Raw genomic sequence first — 21,154 nt, 5'->3', positions numbered from 1 at the left:
AATAAATCTCTTATTAACCAAGCTTGCTCGGGACCATACTGGAAGAATATCGGCCCTCAGTCTTTTTTGTACGGACCTCGGGCCCGGATATTCTCCCAGTACGGCCCTTGCGCTTGGTTAATAAGATATATGTACTACGGTACTGACACTTTTTTACATAAGATATGTTACCTCTCCTTTCAGAATAAACTTCAACTTCACAAAGTGTGAAGTGGTCAGAGGCTGCACCAGTTCTTAAACTTCTTACTGTCACATATCTCCCAAATAAAACAGGACGACAGAAAAAGGATACACCTTGTCCTCTTGGTAGACTATAACTCTGCTTATCACCACACCTGGGATTGGTAATCCCTCCATTAGCAGATACTGTGCCTATAGAGAATCACAAAACAATTTCAGCTTTGCATGAAAAATAAACAAGAACTAATGTTTACCCTACTACTGTTACACAACGGTATGACAATGTTACATGGAGCCAGATGGCTAACACTGCTACTGGAGATCACAACACACTTGAGTGTAGGACACTGTCTATCTTCCCAGCCCTGGTTATTCAGAGATTGAATAATGCTATCCACTGGATAAATTCCATCCACCCAGTGGACAGCACAGCACATTTTGTTAAGATTGTCTGCTGAATAGTGAGTTATCAGTTAGATGGCATTGTTAGTTTCAAAATGCGTAGTTTGAGTCTTTCCATTTACGTTTTGTTCGTATTTATTTTTAACAATTAATCCTTTGTCACTTAATGATAATTTCATCTAAGAATATGTATTAGATATCTTATTTCACATTTCCCCACCGTTAGTTGCTGCTGCTGTTATCAACAAATTACCTATTATCAACAAGTTATCTGCTACCACTAGGAACTAGACTAAAGAAGGTAGTCTAAGTCTACTTTACATTTATGATATTTCCCTTTTGTTTGTATCGTTGTGGTTTATTTCTTGCATTTAGTTCTCTTTATAATTACTTTAATGTTAGTTAGGTTACAGTGTAACATTTCCCAGGGTATTTTTCTTAGTTTAGTTTCTGCTGTATTTTCTTTAAGTTCAAACTGCAAATTTAGCCATACAAACTCAGTCACAACCTTCAATCATAACTTTGCAACTTTCATCACAACTTCACCCTTTCAACCATTTGTTCAACATGATTTCACGCTGATTTCCTTTTACCAATTTATAATTTTGATTACCAATTGCATTTATTTAAACTTTGATTTCTACTGTGCACTTGGATTGTCTACTTCACTCCACCTTTGGAGGTTACAGCATTATCCGCTCCCTTTAAACAACTGGGCCCTGGTTTACATGATAAAAACATAACAGAAAAAGGAACTAGTCCACTAAAGCAAGTGTTTTATGTTCAGCATCCATTTAACTGTATATTCGTCAGGGAAAATATGAGAGGAAAGCTTCCAGCCTCAGAATACAATGCAAAGCCAGGGCGAGAGACTGGACCTTCAGATCCAGAGTCCAGCTTTAAATATTCCATTGCATCTTGCTCATGCAGAGCTGAAGGAAAGTGATAATTTCTTATGATGCAAATGACATAAATCTCTGCTTAAGGTCTCGGTAAAGGAAAACGAGGTACCCACAGAAAAAATTCTAGTCGCGCGAGTATTTTCGCTACAAAGTCAAGTTATATATCGAATTAAAGCTAAAAGACTAAATTATCTTATAAAAGATTTTATTTAATCAAATTTCAAAAGGCGATTAAAATTTTTGCTCTCGAACTCAGAGGTATCGAGTTTACTGCTGAAGCTCCAGCCCCTTTGCGTTGTTAAATATTTACTTCCTTTTTATTGCATCTGATTGACAGATAAAAGACCTAAAAACGTGTGTGAGGAAATTTGTATATGTCTCGTATTAGCGGAATTATTGCATTTCAAAGTTAAAGTCGAGTCTTAAACGCGATTTACGCAAAGAAACTGATATAAAATTAGTTACAAAAGGAAATCGGAAAATTCCTCACACACTTTTTGAGTCTATAGCATTGTCCATTAGATCTGAAAGTTTCAAAGCGATAGCTTAAAACCTGTATCAGCTGGAGGTGGAAGAATTTTAATTTTCGCATCTAAAATAAAGCGAGAGAAAATCAGCTCTAAGAATTTACCGCGAGTTCCACGCTTGGCTGGTGAACCCCGCCTCCCACTTGAACCCTAATTAACTCTAGCCAATCAGCTTCCGCACTTCCCAGAGGAATTAGTCATGGTCAAGGTCGTTCGTTTGCACGGGATTCTATTCTGTCATCAGTCATACGTCACTACGGAGTCACATAAGAAGCACGCGCGCTTGCTGATCTAGCCATTGTACGTTCCCTTTCTTAGCCTGCAGTTCAGAACCACCGTGGTCCAGTATTCAAACCTTCTGTAGTGAGTATATACCCAGCCTATATCATCTCTTTACCCTCTGCTCATTTTTTTATCTTAGTTTTTTACAGAAATCTAGCTGACTGTTATTATTATCATGGCCAACGAGGCAATGCAAATAGTCGTTGAAGCCGAAATCACAGGCCAACCTGGCTTTTCGGGCGTCAACCTGACCATTGTAGACAATCTGCCGAAATTGAAATAACTAGCCAACCAGGCACTGAAACACTACGAGAGACCCTCGCAGAAATGAACAAATCTATGAGCTCTATGGCAACACTCCTCGAACAGTTTGTTGCTCGCGGGGAGCCTCCCCAACGTTGTACACAACAATACGACGTCGAGGATGAAGAATCCGAACCCGCGCCAAAACATCGACGCGACTTTGATGAGCTCAGCACCACAGCTTCGGACCAAGATATCGACGATTTGATCAATCCTTCGGGTACCTCCGCCGAGGATGAGACGCCAAACCAAACGGCCAATGAGCCTGATGAATTTATCAAAAGTCTCGAAGCAGGATTTGCCGACTCCATTTCAGTTGGGCCGGAAATCAACCAAAGCCTAGCAAACATTGCGAATAAACGCTGGGGAATAACTTTACTGCCAGAAAAGCTAAAACCACGGCTCGAAAAGCATCCTCAGCCCGAAAACTGTGACTCCACGTAGCTCAGGTCAACAAGGAAATCTGGGGTCAATTAGCAAACCACCAGAAACAAGCAGACAAACGCCTACAGAATATACAGGGAACCCTTCAGAAGGCTTCCTTCGCGCTGCTTAAGTCATCTGAGCCATTCATTGACTATATTTCCAAAAGATCTAAAACACTTCTGGCCCAAAATATTGATGCTATTGCTTTATTAAGCCATGCTGCGGAAGAGGCAAGAGTACCATATAACCCCATACTTTAATTATGCATTCAGTCTTTGTTCAGTTAAAACATTAGCGATAACAATAGGACTCTGCAGAGACTAGTAGTCTTGTTTTCAAAATTTGGATTTTTTTTCTAAGTCTTTTTTGAAACAGGGTAAATTTGGGGCGTTTTGGCTTTACAAAACGGAAAACTCAAGTAATTTTCCAGAGGTTTTTAATTTTGAAATATAACTAAATGTGGAGTTTCACTTTGAAAGAGTAAAATTGGTCGGAAAATAACGTTAAGTCTACAGTCAGGCTTTGAAGTTTGTCAATGCAAAGTTTAAATAAATGTCGTGTCTTACCTGTTCTTGTGGTTTTGGTTGATTCTTTCATTGCCAACATTCCTTCTGTTTGACAGATTAGGATTCATTATGCATCCAATCAAATCCGTCTTCAGTCCTTCGAAGGAAATTGCCCTTTTGGGTTTTATTATTAACTCGGCCGACATGACCATTAGACTCTTCCCCGAAAAAGTTTTTACGCTTAGAGCGGATTGTTTGACGTTTTCCTGCTCAGAATCACCGACCATTCGCGAAGCCGCTCAAATAATAGGGAAAATCATCTCCACTTTCCCGGGAGTAATGTACGGTCCCCTGTATTTCCGACATTTGGAAAGAGACAAAACTACCTCTCTTAAAGAGCATCACGGCGATTTCGATAAACATACCTCCCTATCTACGGAGGCCATAGGCAAATTGACATGGTGGTTAGAAAACGTGATTAACGCCAAAAATGTAATAAGTCACACTCTCCCTTACAACAGATGCGTCACGCACTGGTTGGGGGGCTGTCTATAATGAGAACAATATAGGTGGTTCCTGGTCGGTAGAAGAACTACGCCACCATATCAATTATCTTGAACTTTTTGCTGCTTTTCTTGGGCTACAAACTTACCGCTAGCATTTACGCAACACCCACATCAGATTGCGCATTGATAACACAACAGCTATGACTCTGATGATGACTTCCGCACAGGTTGTCGAGACGTCAGTCACTACCACCGACAACAGTCCTTCTCAGGACTACACTCACCCGGACGATCAGACTACACCTTCACATGTTACTCCCGGGTTCAAGCCATTTACTGCACAACAGCTATCACTGTTATTAATCATATGGGAGCCAGTCACTCTTGGGATTGCGAAAACCTCGCTAAAAGAATATGGGAATGGTGCATAACCCGTCATAGTTGGCTTAGCGCAATTCATATCCCAAGGGTAGAAAATATAACAGCAGATGCGGAATCGAGGAAGACCAATACAAACACAGAGTGGATCATCGACAAAGCAATATTGACTAAAGCATTAAATACCTTAGATTACCTCCCTGAGGTTGATTTGTTTGCCTCACGAGTCAATGCCCAATTTTCACATTATGTCTCGTTCAGACCTGACCCGGGGGCGATGGCAATTGACGCACTGACTATGGATATATCTCAAATAACATTTTATGCATTCCTTCCTTTCAGTGTGATAAGAATGTTTTTACAACAAGTAGAGAAACAAAAAGCAACCGGGGTAGTAGTGCTACCAGACTGGCCAACCCAAGCTTGGTTCCCCAAGGCCATGCAGATGTGTGTAAAACCGCCTTTATCAGTGGGTCCGCACAAACGCCTTCTAACACTTCCGGGACGACCAGACGAAATACATCCACTGCACAAAAATCTAACCCTACTACCCTGCCTGTTATCACACAACAGTTGACTGAAACAGGACTCTCGGATGACACTATCGAAATCATCATGGCTTCATGGCGAAAATCCACTTCCAAGCAATACAAATCCAACTTGAAACGTTGGACTGACTTCTGCGAGAAAAGGAAAATTAAACTATCTGAGGCAAATGTCCAGGACAGCTTAGCTTTCCTCACCTATCTTTATAAACAAGGGCTTGGCTACAGCACCATCAACGCAACAAGATCGGCCTTGTCCACTACTTTATCACTAAGGGAAAAATCAACATTCGGTGAGCATGCACCCACTTGTAATTCGTTTCTTAAAAGGCATTTTCGAGCTGAAACCATCGTTACCACGTCACAAATCATCTGGGACGTCAGAACAGTTTTAGACCACTTCCGCATTATGCCCCCTCTGGAGGAACTCACATTGAAATAATGATTAACTCTCAAGCTTGTCACGCTACTTGCCTTAACAACTACTCAAAGATGTCAGACTTTGGTATACCTCGACAGCCGATTCATGCAAGATATGTCCACTACGCTGCGCTTCTCAGTACAAGAAAAACTAAAAACATCAGACCTGGCAATCATTTGGAGCCTATCGAGATCAAGGCTTATCCGTCTGAACTAGAACTCTGCCCGGTTACGCATATACGACACTACCTAACGCAAACCAGACCCCTTCGCCAGGGCTCGAAGCTATTTTTTAGCCTATTGAAACCGTACAAACCAGTCACACCAGCCAGGATTGGACGCTGGATAAAATCCATGCTAACGGAAGCCGGTATTAATACTGAGCAATACTCAGCCCACAGTAGCTGGACTGCCTCTTCGTCATTCGCCTTATCGTCAGGACTCGCCATACAAGACATTTTAAAAGCGGGAGGATAGTGGCGAGTAGAAACATTTGCCAGACATTACAATAAACCCATTAATCCTATCTTTGGTAGCCATATCCTAGACCACGCCCAATCTACGACTCAGCACACTGCCAATGATTTGTAATATCGATGATTCACTTATTTTCTCGTTCTTGTTATCGTTGGAACATTCCTATCTCCGCGAATTCACAGAATAAATGGATCGCGTATTTGCCTTTTGACCATTTTATCATTCATTATAACAACGATCGTCTTTGGCGTCTTAGACCACTTGTCATGTGTAAGACTCGGCCCACATTCGGACGCTTTGAGTTCTCATGTGACTCCGTAGTAACGTATGACTGATGACAGGATAGAATTCTTAAATTAAAAGAGACTTACCTGTAAGTTGAAGTTTGATTGAGATTCTATCTTGTCATCAGTCAGGAACGAAGGAGTCACATGCCCTCCCACGACATGTGACTCCTTCGTTCCTGACTGATGACAAAATAGAATCCCAATCAAACTTCGACTTACGGGTAAGTCTCGTTTAATTTAAGAATTGCGTGGGAAGTTTTGTTAACACTTCGGCTTGGTGGAGGGTTGAAATATTCGGTGGCAAGGAATCCCTTCTTCTTAGCGATGGGGAAAGTGAAAACTACAAAGAGAAAATCGCGTTAAGGGGAAGAAGAAAGATGCAACAGATTTAACAGGGTATGTAATCTTAGCGTTTCAGCCCGGACTCAATCGCGGTGCAATCGCGCAGATTAAGCTTGAAAGAAAACATTAAATCTAATGTGACTCCGAAATCAATCTGCCCGATTATCAAGAAACTGTAGTGATAAGGAAGCGCAGAGGATAATGAAATCATTTTTGATTATCTCTTGTCTGACTGCGCCAGTGTAGTTTTCTTATGCTCCACAATACTTTCCGTTGTCTTTCTCTGTTTCTTCTGTTTCCTTGTGCTAGTCCAGGGACAGTCCGATTTCCGTTTCATAGGCGTCATATATATTCTGCAGATGTTTCGATGATTTTCAAGTTTCCGAAGCGAATAGAGTGTTTTGAATTATCGAGCTACGGCAGCACACGTTCTTGCAATACGACACTTAAGTGTTTTGTCACGCAACAGATATGGGCTGTCAATCACTTTTCGCGCCGAACTTATGGCGGGAAACAGAAAAAGCTCATTTTAGAAGGGTTGAAAAGCACTTTCTGATTTTTTTCCGCTAAAATAAAATTTAGGAACCACTCGTGCCAAAAGTCCAAAAAAAAAAAAATTTGAGCAATGTACTAAAATTTTCCTTTAGCGAGACCTCAATGATTTGCTGAGTAAAGTTATGGATAAACTTGATTGAAGTCCACCAGTTAAACATGCAGACAATTTGAAAGCATTTAACACATTGCCAACATTATGAGACGGTTAGTTTAGTTTTTTAGCTTCGCCAAACGGCAGGGACACCGCAACAGCTTGCGCCAATTACTGCGGGCCAAGTAAACACACCCATCCCACCCCAGGGGAGGACATCCATCACACAGTAATCTTGCCCGTGGGAAATTAACGTCTCCTACCCCCAATCCTGCAGGAGACGGGACCTCCATTTATTCGTCCCTATCGGAGTAGACTAGAGTATCTAACCATTTCTCGATGTTATAGAAAGGTACCAAATTCTTCTCAATTATTTTAAGACCTTGAGTGTTGGTCCGGCCGAGGCACGAACCCTCGACCTCCCGCACAACAGTCCAGCGCACTATCCATTGAGCTAACTGGGCGGCGGTTGTATAATGTTGGCAATGTGTTAAAAAATTTTCCAGTTGTCTGCACATTTTAACTGGTGGGATGATTGATTGAAACAATTGTTGACCCCACAGTATGGAATCACAATTTTAAAAATGATCTAACCTACCAACTCTGATCTCAAAATTATTCTGTCTGTAATACCATTCTTCTACTTGGTTGACTAAGTATAGTTCTGAAACTGGTTCAACCTGTCCCAGGTCAACTCTCCACCAAGGGTTGCTTTCATAGGCAGTGTGGGTACAGCTTCTAGCGTAAAAGCTTGGGTTACTTATCCCATCAACTGCCCTGCTACTTACACCACCATACTGTACACTACTTTGATCTGTTTGTTTTCCAAATGCAAGATTATCTGAAATAACAATTGCAATTCTGTTAATCATCATCTGGTCAAATTAAAAAATGTGATCAAATAAAGATTTTGGAACCTGTGGTTTTACTTAAATTTAACAAAAAACATTCAAAATTTTGCTCCAATCATCTCATGTAAAAATCTCTGTGTTTAATGAGAATGTGTACCTCGCAAATAGATTTCCACTTCACATAGTTGAAGACTTTGTTCATTTATGGTTGATATCCCAATGTATCTGCCAGTTGTCAGTGGGTTGGTAAAACAAACAGCTGATGCTGTGAAGTTAACAAAACTGTAGAGTCCTTTACACTGAGTGTTGTTTTCTACTCGTGGGTTGTCACCTGATGATATATATATATATATATATATATATAAAAAATACATTTCATTTCAATGTACTGCACATTAAAAATATGTGAGAAACAAACTTTTCGATCCATTTCAGTAATAATATAGGCTTGTTTTCCCATCTAAACTTGGTTTTGGTGAGACAGTTTCGAAGGAAAATAAAATTTTTCTTTGCATGTACATGTAAATTTGAGTGTATATTTGAACCACTAACAATGAACATAATATATATCGATCATTGTTCTTTGAAGTAACTAATTATAATTATTTAATGTATAAAGTATTTTGAGGGATTCAAATATCTCAATAAAGCAGCAACAAAAACATCAAACTAAAAAAGCAACATAACTCCCTCTAAAACATTTTCTCAAAATTCAAATACATGTACATACTTGTGTATGACAAAATTCTGCTTATTACTATGGTTTTCCAACCTTGCACACTGGAAATGCCATAGTTTAATACTCTTATTGTTCCTTTTATCCTCAGCTTATCTCATCTTTATTACATGAAAGGTATCACGTATAGTGCTTCTCACCAAATGTAATTTTATAGTTTTCACTTCTGGCCATTGGAACAGTCAATGTTGAAAATCTGTTGACTATGAATATGTCAGAGACTGCCTCCTTATCTGAGCCCAGGTCAACTCTCCACCAGCTTGGATTGTCTTTTTGAGTATGTGTACAGCTTCCATTTCTAAATTCAGTATCAGAATTACTATCCACCGCTTTCTCTGACACACCTGACACACCCAACTGAGTATTGTTAAATGTTGAAGACTGAAGGGTGGCCTTCCCAAGAGCAACATTCACTGGGTTAAGACAGAAAGAAATAAATATCAGCCAAGGTTTAGATTTTGAATCATTAGCCTGCTAAGATAAACTAATATTAGAGTTAATTGACTCCCAAGTGAGAAAAGTAAGAGCACGGATAAGTATAACCTTGCTGGTTGAAATACATGTAATCTGAAGTTCTCAAAGATGTTAGAGTAGATGAAAAAGGATAAGCTGATGGGATTTTTGCACAGCCTGCCTGTCACTTGTCAGCAACTACCCTTAAGGCCAGCGGATAAGCCACACTCTTTTTTTCCAAAAATCGTCGCTAGAAATTGAGAGTGCGGCTTATCTGTGGGAACATTCGAAAAAGGTATCGTGAATGTCTATTTTCGCGTCCGATCTAATGCCTGGTTACTAAGCTTCAAATGTTCTATGAAAAAACTGTGTTGAATGAAGAAATTTCCGTCAACAAATACCAGAAAAAGACCAATCATGTCAAAGTTGGTAGAAACGATGTTCATTATATTAAAGTGCTAAAATTGTGGGTAACACTCCGAAGTATTTTCTGTTGCAGTGTTAATGACAAGTTTACCTTCGATGAAAGAGGGGATGAAGACTTCTCAAGACTTGACTTTGGATTTCTTTTGATTACTATCAACAAAGTTTTTTTTCCAAAATTTGAGCTGCTAAATTCGGGGTGTGGCTTATCTGCGGATGTGGCTTACCCATGGGTTTTTACAGTGAGCTAATTTTCCTCAAAGGATAATTTTGAATGTGAAACTCTCTATATAAGGTAATGATCTCCCCTTTTGTTTGCCTCTAGTTTGAATAAACCCTTTGTTGGCAAAAGGTCTGCAATCTTTATTACCGATACTACAAATACGATGTATACAATTTCACTTTATTTTAAGAGTAAGCATCGTGGATACGACATCTGCCACCGTTTATGACTCAACTTACAGTTTATGTAAAGATGTTGAGCATTTTAGGAAAAATTAAAAGGAATTGAATTAAGAGTACAAAGAAAATATTGAACTTTATGTGGATCATTATTCTTCATAGATGGTTTTGCACTGTCACATCTTAATAGATCTGAGTTGTGATTCTATGTCTTTCGTGTGTATCTATCTTTGATCCTTAAATCATTCCCATGCTCAACCTTGACTGATTAATCCATCACATGGAATAACTGATGCCTTTGAATAAGGATGATATAAAAATGCAAAGCCTGTGTCATGAAAAGCACTTTTGATTCTAACGCAACTCCTTTTCAAAAGAGAGGTTTTGCACCTTCCATCATTTTGTATTTGAAGTTTTTCAAATAAATATTAAAGAATTAGTCAGATAATGACCTGGTTTTAGCTTCACACCGAATACCTCCATTCTGATACAGCTAGCACCATGGTATGCATTTGGCAAGATTCGTAGGTAGCGTGCTCCCAGACTTTCATAAAGAACAGTTTTTACCACTGAGGATCTGTCATTATTTCCCTGAAAGGTCTAACATCAAAAGTAACTACTTAAGATAATACACTTCTTATTGTTGAAAGCGTCAAGTACCTTTAGCTTTTTTTAAATCCATTTCCACCCCTGTCATATTTACACAATTTTACCTCAAACAGTATTTTCAAATTAGCTTTTACAAGCTTAGTGGTATTCAGTTTTGACATCTATTCTCATTTTCAACGGGAAATCTTGTGATATCTCAGGGGTGGCCTAAGAAAAAAAAGCTTTTCCCTATATTTTCCTAAACATATATAGTGACAGGAAAATGGCTTCTACAATTTTCTACATAGATTGGTTCCTCAGCAATGAAAGTTCTTGAGAAATTACCATTCCCTGCCAGATCTAATTGCAGGAAATGTCAAAGGAAGATGTATTCGAATTTTAATATGCACGATCTTTTACATTTTACCTTGACTTTTCCAGCTTCCTTGTATTCTGTCCAAGTTGTCCCATCTGTAGATAATTGTAGTGTGTAGCTCTTCACCCACTGATCTGCTTGAGAATTTCCTTGAGTAGACACAGCACAGATGACATGAAGTGTCTGTAGATCAATCTGTAGATATGGGTTAGTGTCACTTGTTCCTGCACACCATGATGATCCTGATATGTAGTTCAGTCGACCATTCTTGTCTAATGTGTCTGCACTCAGTTCAGATGAAGCTGTTATTTCACTGTCAGGAATTGCTCCATTTTCCATTCCCAGATCCAGATCAACACAGTCAGCTGAGGAGAAAGAAACGAAATTAGAATAGTACCCATATACTTTTTTTTAAAAACCTCCATCTCCTCCCTAGCATACAGGACACATTCAATGTAATTGTTCATGAAGTCCCTTATTTGATAAATTGAATGCCAGCATGGAAGTACATCTTAAAACAAATTTTCTCTTGTTAAAAAAAAGATAATCCTTGTGACATCAGAACAGTAAAACAAAAAAATAAACTTGAACATTGTGCTTTTGTTTGAGAGCAGTTGTTTTTTTTGGCCCAAGCAATAAATTAGTTTGAAGACCCTTTTCAATGGAATTGAATGAAAAAGAAAATGATAGATAAGTAAAACACATTTTTCATGCTTTTTCTTTTGGCACCACTCCCACTGTTGTGTCAAAGTGTGACGAATGTCTCAATTTAGAATTACTACCCACACCCTTGTTCCTCAACTGTTTCTCAACAACAATAGCTGAGGAACTTGGTCATGGACATGACGTCAAGCAAAATTACTGAGTTTTGAGGAGGTTTTTTAAATGTTGCAAACTAGACCCAGTGTCCTCCCCAGCTCAGTTTATGCTCCGTCACACAACAAGAGAAGAGAACGTGATATATGAGTGGAAGAAAATACTTGATTTGACACTAAACCCAAGAATCTATGGAAACCAACATATGAATACAGAAGCGCAGAAAATGTTGAAAGTAACACAATTTTATACTTAAAGAGGGCAATCAATTAGTTGCAAGTAAATTTGCCATTCAGGCTCAAACTGAGCGAGGTGATAAATAAGTATATATTCAGTAGGAAATATATCGTAGAAACATAACAGAACATCACAAGAAGATTAAGATTACTGTTGATTTTAAGTACTTAATTCTAAAAGATACGATTGACCGTTCAAAATCATCTTGAAACATCACTATTCCAGATTTCTTTACGTGGATGCATCTAATCATTTCTAAAGATTTGGTAAAAGCCCAATACTTATACTTGGTGATCTTAGCCTCAGCAATTTTAAATGCACTAATGAAAGTGTTTGCAATTAACTTATTCTTCATAAATCTAAGTTTAATACAACTCCTCTGGATGCAGAATTGAACAAATCCTCCCATCTTCCATAATATTCTTTAAAATTAAAATTCTCTAAAATTAAAATACATCTCATAAAATGTTTTTTGTAGTATTGCTGAGTATTTTTACTAATTTTTACTGCATTTTGACGAGCCCGGCCTCAAGCAGTATCCAAGACCTCAGGCATAGTTTTGCTGGTGAATAACATCTATTTATTTTTTTTCTTAAACTTACCAAAATGCTTGTAAAAAGAACCTGAATAACTTAGGGCTATAACTCGCAGCAAGTTCCTCCATAAATGTAACATTATTTTTGAGCGAGTAGATAAAAGAGAAAACAGAGGTAATTAATGCAATTTAAAAAGATGTGCTTCACTGAAACAGTTCTATTACTGTGCACTGAATGGATGATTTAAAAGGCTTCCAAGCAAATATTAAAACATTAATAATATTTATAAGTATTTGTCACAATCTGACACCAGTCAATTAGAAAGTGAGTAAGCCCACTGACACTTTTGATAAAGACAAAGTACTTGTTTTAGCAAGTAAACTCGAGGTAAATGACAATCACTGTGACTTTTTCATCTTCACTAATTTTATGGAAAGAATTGTTCTCTTCCAATGACGATTACTCTTCAAAGAATTACCACTGTTCAGTTTTATAGGTGAAGAAAAGTCAAATTGTAAGTAAATTCAAATGTATGTTTTGAAGTTGTGTGAGTCTGCTTGTTTGGTTGCTGTAATGGCATCTGTAAAATCTTTCTTCCACCCAAAACTTCAAGTCAGTTGACATGCTTTTTCTACCTTGACACAAGAGGATGTACTGCGACTTTTACTCATTGAATTTCTTTAGTTTCTGTTGTGAAATGTACGGTTGAAATATCGAAATTTCTTGAACTTGCTAAGAATTAGTGAAAATCCATAATAGAACTTAAACCTTTATTCAACGTCTTACCACAGACAAATTGTTTAGTAGAATTCTGATATAAAACAAATGAAAGAAGCGTCCCTAAAACTAATTGTTACCAGAAATTACCTCTCATTTAGCTTTCTTAGTTACTTCCTGAGAAGGATTATTGAATTACAAACGGTTTTGTAGGCCACATGTCAATCTATTAAAAAAACACATTTGGTACCAAACCAATTTGGTTTCTTTATTTAACTGAGAGAGAGAGAGAGGAGAGAAATAAGTTATTTATTTGTTCAATTTCTGATCAAGGGCCTGTTTCTCTATGGTCTCATTAACTTTATGGGCTCATTACACTGTTCTGTTTTAATTCAAGATGGCCTGGTTAGGATGCCACAACCTGCTCCTCTATTCTTAAAATTTTGATTTTAAAATGTGGCTTCAGGCCTGTTAAAAGGAGAGTACGGTCTAGAAAAAGTTCACTTATATCAAAATTTCCTTGCTTGCCGTGCATTGTCCTAACTGGCCGCTATTCATTTCACAGGCGTTCCAAGTTCACGTCTCGAGCAAAAGCGAAGGATTATTTCTTGAAAGCGTCACGCGTTGTGTGACGCGGTGTTAAGTTACGTGAGCAACCATTGAGAATTTGAATGCGTTATAAGGAAGGGGGAGGATGACAAAACGCGGAGCCCTACTCCATGGAGTATCCTAAGGAATACCTTAATGGAGTACCCCTAAAAGTCATGTATTGGTCAAATAAAATATTTCATGAACATGGTGAATCGTTTAGATGTACATATCCTAAAATATATTGAGCTTAACAGCTCTCCGAATGTCACAGTTCGATACAATCTAGTTTTTTTGGGGACAGTTGACTAGGGCTCTCATGAGTCTTACTGGTTCCTCCATTTTGGTTTTACCGCAGTGTAATGAGTCCTTTGACGAGAAGACAAACAACTCCATGTGATGAACAAAACCCACTGTTTCGATTTCTGCACGAGGTGAAATATTTAAGCTTACTGCATTTCCCAGATCAACAACCCCAGTCGGATTTAATTGCCGAGCTGTCAGTTTTTTTTTTTTTGGTTTGTTTACATAACTCAATTTTATTGCGCTACAAATAGATGGGTGAGGAGAAGCTCAGTTTAAAGATAGGGATTACCTTTTTGAAGTCTCAATCTACAAATTTAAGCTTGTATCCTCATCGTTTCGCACATTTAAGAAACCTATGAGGCCATATGTTACTGGATGGAGCGCCACACTTCTTACAGACGCCAAACAGGTATTTCGGAAGACGTAAAACCCATTGCAGAATGAAGGTTGTCCCTCCTTTTGGCCTCTTGAAGATCATATAAAAATAGGTGGTAGTTGGCCTATTAACGATAACGTTCATGGATGCTAGCAACATTAAAGCTTTCCGTTGAAAGTGGTCAGCAGTTTAATGTTAATTTCAAGATGGAGGTCAATTCGTGTACTACATCGAACTGCGATAATCGGAGAGCTGAAAAGCTCAATATATATCAGGATATGTATATCTAAACGATTCACCATGTTCATAAAGTATTTCATTTGACCAATACATGACTTTTAGGGATACTCCATCCAGGTACTCCACAGGGTACTCCATGGAGTAGGGCTCCGCGTTTTGTCATCTCCCAAGGAAGGGTGTGGACAAAACGTGGCCTAAGCCATGGCCTATCCTGTGGCCTACCCTGTGGTCTACCCTGTGGCCTACCCTGTGGCCTACCCTGTGGCCTACCCTGTGGCCTACCCTGTGGCCTACCCTGTGGCCTACCCTGTGGCCTAACCTATGGCCTACCGGTGGTCAGATTTTTAAAAGGATAGCATTGCTGGAAACCACCGATATTCGGCGGGCCTAAAACACAGGTCGCAGGTCACAGGTCGCGGGTTACGGGTCACGGGTCACAGGTCACACGTTGCAGGAGCTTAAAGTTTGATGGTTGTCATTTGTTATTTATGAATTCATACTCCATTATGAATACTGGGTTTAACAGCTGTAATATTTTTAATAAACTGCAATACAGAAATTTTTTTGATACAATGTCTTGATGTGTTCGTTAACAAGTTTAACATGTACTGTAAAAATAAGTCTTGAAGAAGTTAAGTTAAGTTAAAGAAGGAACCCGAATTCCTTTAATAAAAGGTTAAGTGGATGGATTTTTGCGTGTTTTCGGGCTCAGGTTTTGGTCACATGAATTTGTTTGTGGCCCAACTGAAGCCGCTGAAAAGAACTGAAAAGCTTAATTCGAACAAGATTGTTTTTCGAAGAATGCACGGGACCTGTTACCCATGAACTGTGACCTGTGACCCGTGACCTGTGACCTGCGTTTTAGACCCGCCGCGCAATATTGACACCTCCCCTCCCCTCCCCCTTAACCTACCGTTATGGTTGAGTGCTGCGATATTTGCTGTGTTTCGTTCCCTCGGACGTTGAAAATCGTGTTAGCGACCTCTTAGTATACCCTTTTCAGAAACAGATAATTATACACAAGCGTATTCATTCGACTCTTACTGATTTTATTTTTATGTTCAAAACACTAAATATTCCGTCTGAAGACTTCCGTCTGATAACAGGAAAAACAGTAATGGCAAAGCAAGCCCAGAAGAGCAGAAATCGCCAAAAAACACGACGGACACACAAGGAAACAGTAAGTTTTATTGATCTAACGTGTAAAATGTTCATATTTCGGAATATTTAGTGTTTTAACTGGACCATATTTTATTTCCCATACTATTCCTTATAACGCATTCAAATTCTCAACGATTGCTCGCGTACCGTATTTACTCGAATAAGCACCGCCCTCGATTTAGCATCGCATCTGGGACAAAAAAAGTTAATAAGCGCCGCACCCTCGATGCTGCGCTTATTCGAGGAATTCCATATAAGCAGGAAAAACGCTATAAAACAATTTTAACACAGTATCGGCAATTTATATTATTTAAATCTGATGTTCTTTAGTTCAAAGTAACTGTATTTCTCTGCTCGGGTTATCATGGAACGTTCGGGGTTTTTTTCACGGGGTTTTTTCATAAATTTCTCTGGTAATTCTAGATTTACTATCAGTTTAGCATCAGTCCATAGGAAAATTGAAAGATAGAAAGTGTACCGTTGAATAAAAATATAGAAAAAGTAAATTTGTCTGGTACAATTCTTAAATAAGCGCCGCCCTCGAATAAGCGCCGCAATTGTGGCGCGAAAAATTAAATCAGCGCCGCGGCGCTTATTCGAGTAAATGCGGTAACTTAACACCGCGTCACACAACGCGTGACGCTTTCAAGAAATAATCCTTCGCTTTTGCTCGAGACGTGAATTTGGGACGCCTGCGTTCATTTGAGCTAATAGCGTTTTAGTTGCGAACAATTACGTTCCAAAAGTCGTCATTTTCAAATTCAGTTAAATCTGCCATATTTGTTATCACGAAACTATGACATACAATACTGAGGCATGCTAATTTATATAATAGCTGAAATTATTGCTGAAGAGGAAATAGAGACAAGGACTTTAATTTAGCCGAGAGGGTGTAATACATCCACTTATGTTTCAAACGAAACATGGTTCGTCTTCAGGGGAAAGAGATATCTCTGTCAGGGAGAAAGAGAGAGAAGTCAAGAAAACGAGTTTCAAGAAGAAGCGTTGACCTGCTCAGTCGCTTACGTCTTGGAAATTGCGAGCGGTTCTCTTGCGGCAACTGTAAAGAGAAACCTACGAAAAACGAGAATGTATAATTCTACGAATTAAATATACTAAGACACCAACTCAATTTGAAAGCCAAAGGGTTTTTTCCTCAAAAAAATCCTAGCTCTAGAGTGATAGTTATTTTACTGAAAGAAGACCGCAGTACCCGGCCGCGATGTATTTATTTCGCATTGCTACCTCGGAATGAAACGAATTATTTTTGCAGTTTCTAGGACCCAGCTTCGGTGTTTAACTATACACGAGCCATTTGGAACTAAGAAAGGCCTCAGTTGACATGCAACAAGTTTGAAATGATTGACTTGAAGATCATTTTTCGTATACGTAAACACCGACAATTGATTAGAAAAAATTTAGTTGCCAAAATTAACGCATGCAGACATAAGGGAGAAGTTCATTATTAAGAATTAATTTTGTTTTTCTCAGCATCTACCTTTAATTTGCAATGGTATTTTTTTCTTTGTTGCTTAGAATTAGCTTCAACGCAATATTTTTCATTCTTACTTGAAACTGTCGCCACTTGTGAGAAGTGGAACTTTGTCATTTACGACTGGCGCCAGAGAGTCGCTTTAGAAATTGAAGCTAAAACAGATCTTTCGATTTCTTTTTTAAAGCATTAACACTTAATTACGTCAATTAGTTGGTTAGAAAACATGAAATAATGACATATTATTTTTGTGGTGTCCAATCGATATGATATAGTGAAATATGGGCGCCTGCATAACGAAGGACAATTCAGATACAATGAATATATGAAGTTCATATATTTTGAACTGCGGTATTAAATACGTATGATGCACGATCCTTCGCAGTAGATAACGCTATACATGCAATAGCGAAAATCAGACCTGAAAAAAATCAGGCCTGTACGGGATTCGAACCACTGACCTCTGCGATACTAGTGCAGCGCTCTACCAATTGAGCTAACAAGCCAACTGGGAGCAGGCCGTTAAGTTGATTCGTAATAAACCCGTGATGATAAATCAGATACAATGAATATATGAAGTTCATATATTTTGAACTGCGGTATTAAATACGTATGATGCACGATCCTTCGCAGTAGATAGCTTGTTAGCTCAATTGGTAGAGCGCTGCACTAGTATCGCAGAGGTCAGTGGTTCGAATCCCGTACAGGCCTGATTTTTTTCATGTCTGATTTTCGCTATTGCATAAATAGCGCTATCTACCGCGAGGGATCGTGCAACATAAGAAGGATAAATTAGTTGTATTTGTCGCAAACGTGTCATTAAATGTCATTCAGTTTTTCTTTCGCAGGAGTATGCGGCTGGTGGGGTAAAGAAATTTTACTGTGTGGACTCGTAACTGACTTTGGAATGACTAGATATATTTATACGCTGCTTGAAAAAGGGCACAGTGTTGAAATTCAGCTTTGGTCAAGGGTGGCCACTAAGAACTTATTACACACGGTGTACCACCATTTCGAGCTTCGATTTATTCGATTCCTCACAGTAAAACGGTTTGAAGAAATTCAAAGAAAACAGAACCAAAATCTGTGTTGAATATGGCAAAGGTAAGCATAGCTTTCAGTTCGAAGCAAAGGTCGTCAACGAGAACTTACATGCTTGTATCTCGCCGGAAATCCTCGTTTTATCAATTCTCAGGTTTCGCAGGGTTTGACAAGCCGTCCTCGCGAGTTATTTTTGGCCACCTTACTTTTCTTTAATACTTCACTTTCCGATAGCTTGTGGAGGCTTACACCTTTTCCTTTTGAATTTTAGTATGTATTTTGACATTCAACCACAAGACAGTGTTAGGAGTAGTAGTAATTGTTTTCACAAAAGCCAAACAGGTCAACAAGGGCAGAGCGTCTTCAATTTAAGGGCGCTCAGGGATGCATTTGCCAATAATCTTGATCCGACTGCTGTCACTTTTCACTGAGACAAAGTCTAAGTTGCAGTTGAAAATACTTTTAATGTTAAGGTTATTTGTCTAGTAATAGCATTGACTGTTTCCTACTTTGAACCAATTCAGTAACCGAAACAATTTCGTCGATGCAACATTCTGACAAAAATGAAGCTTATAGCTGCATAACAGGAAATAGATTAATCTGAAACGAGAGAAGTAAGTCATCCGTTAAAATCGTGCAGTAATTTCTTTAATACAAATTTCAGTTTCAATTCGGAACTGGAGCGCTTGAGTTATGAAACATTTGCATCAATATATAATATTGCAACTCTGCCATCTTTTTTGATACTTATCATTCCAACTCGAACTGTTCAATGGTGTAAGGAAATCACAAACTGATACAGATAACTTTAATAATTCGTTTAGCCTAGCAAAGTAGTGAAACAATTACACATTTAAGATTAAGACAATTTTCAATTCTTCCTGTGCCTCGGAGATCGCCGAAGCCGAAAGCGTTAGACATACAACAAATGGCTCACCTGATATCAAAGAGAGAAACAAAGCAAAGTAGACCGTTACAAATAGTTCGTGATGAAGTTCCCACATGTCGTCTACGTCTCTATCAACAGGTCTAGAAAGGAACTCTATCTTCAAAGAAATCCCATCGAGACTTCGTTTTGCTTCACTTACCACCTTTGTTCTTTGGCGATCACACGGTAGACTTGGACGAAACTTCTTTGTTTTACCTAACTTAAGCTTATTGGCTATGGCTGCACTACAGAGTTGAATCTCGATCAAGGTATCTCTAACCAAAATTAAACTTTCAGAGATCACGGCCGACTCGGCCGACGAGGATGTAATGGGCTAGTTTTAAAGTGTTTGTACGAGAAAGTCTGGTAACTAATTACAGGCACCAAGTGGAGGCTGAGGGGGATGTGCGCTTATTTTGAAAGGAGATTGGAGTGACCGTCGGTGGAATTTGAAGTTTTGTGCCAATCCGGTGTGTGAAAGCAACTCTAATCGATCATCTTTCAACTTAAAGTTGCAGCCGCTCAAGAAGTTTTTGTCCTTTGAATATATGGATTTGTTACCGTATTGTGTGAATGAAATTAATCATTGGATGATGGTTAATCGCCTTAAATTAAATAAAGACAAAATTGAATTATTGGTGATCTCCGCTAAACGTCTTCCAAGACCACTCCTTCACGAAATTTCAGTGGCTGGTGAGACTATTCATTCCGTGCAAAAGGCGAGGAATATCGGCACAGTTTGATAACCATTTTTGCTTAAACGATCATATTACTGACAATTGCAAATCTTCATTTTATCATTTGTGAAATATTAGCTGTATCAGGAAATATCTTTCAGCGACCACTACTGAATTGCTGGTTCATATGTTTGTATCTTCGAAGCTGGATTACTGTAATTCCCTTTTGTATGGCCTACCAGCCTACACTATAGAAAAGCTACAACACGTCCAGAATGCCGCGGCGCACCTTGTCACCCTTACAAAAAAGCATGATCACATTACGCCTGTTCTTTTTAATCTTCATTGGCTTCCGTTAATCAATGTATTATTTTTAAGATTTTTTACTTATAACCTACATGGCACTTAACAACTTGGCACCGTAGTACATTTGTGATTTGCTTACATCTTACACCCCATCGCGTCAACTACGCTCATCATCCAAGCACCTTCTGGTTTCTCCATGCTATAACTTGAAAACATATGGCGCAGGATCCTTCTCTGTAGCAGCACCATCATTATGGAATGCTTTGCCATGTGAAAGTAGAAATGCTCACTCTGTGTTTGTTTTTAAAAGTAGATTAAAAACTTTTCTTTTTAGAAAAGCCTTTTATAATTAATATTAGCTGTCTTAAGTGTTAATGTTAAAGTTTTTGTAGGCGCCTTTGAACAGTAGGATACTGGCGCGATATAAATGTTTTATCATTATCGCAGAGAAATCAACTGAATGCTACATTCTAATCAGGCAGCACAGGGCGAAAACCGTAACCTGTGACCCATGGAGTAAAAAATCAATGCACATTAAATAATCCTTAAAAGCTTTTCCGTTGTGTCAACGGTCCTCCTTCTAACAGGAACTCAAACTACCACCTTGAAAGTCCGGGCAATATTCAGCGTGCCCGAGAGCACTGCCCTCAGCATCTTTCGCAGTACGTCTGTGCTTCTGCCTCCCACCAGCTCGCGCATCATGAAATCCAGCTCCCGTGACCCACCCCCCGAGGGCATCCATAATGATGCTACATTGCTTCACCTCGTAGCCTGG

The 21,154-nt window shown here is 38.8% G+C and overlaps 1 protein-coding gene and 1 pseudogene across 4 annotated transcripts in view; one reads left to right on the top strand and one right to left on the bottom strand.

Annotated features, from left to right (window-relative positions):
• Positions 1 to 19,759, bottom strand: part of LOC111344820 (uncharacterized) — a 101,474-nt gene extending 81,715 nt beyond the window's left edge. For 2 of the 4 annotated variants that reach the window (XM_088737374.1, XM_088737375.1), the window contains exons 1-7: positions 19,406 to 19,758; positions 11,010 to 11,323; positions 10,447 to 10,594; positions 8,857 to 9,129; positions 8,138 to 8,311; positions 7,728 to 7,970; positions 172 to 372 (exon numbers count right to left, since the gene is read on the bottom strand). In XM_088737374.1, coding sequence (XP_088593500.1) covers positions 172 to 372; positions 7,728 to 7,970; positions 8,138 to 8,311; positions 8,857 to 9,129; positions 10,447 to 10,594; positions 11,010 to 11,323; positions 19,406 to 19,472 — 1,420 coding nt within the window. In that variant the 5' untranslated portion in view covers positions 19,473 to 19,758. Of the gene's footprint in view, positions 1 to 171; positions 373 to 7,727; positions 7,971 to 8,137; positions 8,312 to 8,856; positions 9,130 to 10,446; positions 10,595 to 11,009; positions 11,324 to 19,405 lie in introns of all 4 variants that reach the window. The other 2 variants (XM_088737376.1, XM_088737373.1) reach the window with 2 other exon arrangements.
• Positions 2,302 to 3,534, top strand: LOC148719845 (uncharacterized; annotated as a pseudogene).
• Positions 19,760 to 21,154: the final 1,395 nt, after the last annotated feature.

This window comes from Stylophora pistillata, chromosome 11 (genome assembly GCF_964205215.1).
Source record: "Stylophora pistillata chromosome 11, jaStyPist1.2, whole genome shotgun sequence".
Taxonomy (NCBI): domain Eukaryota; kingdom Metazoa; phylum Cnidaria; class Anthozoa; order Scleractinia; family Pocilloporidae; genus Stylophora; species Stylophora pistillata.
Note: the sequence above shows the minus strand (reverse complement) of the source record. Positions and strands in the feature narration are given on the sequence as shown.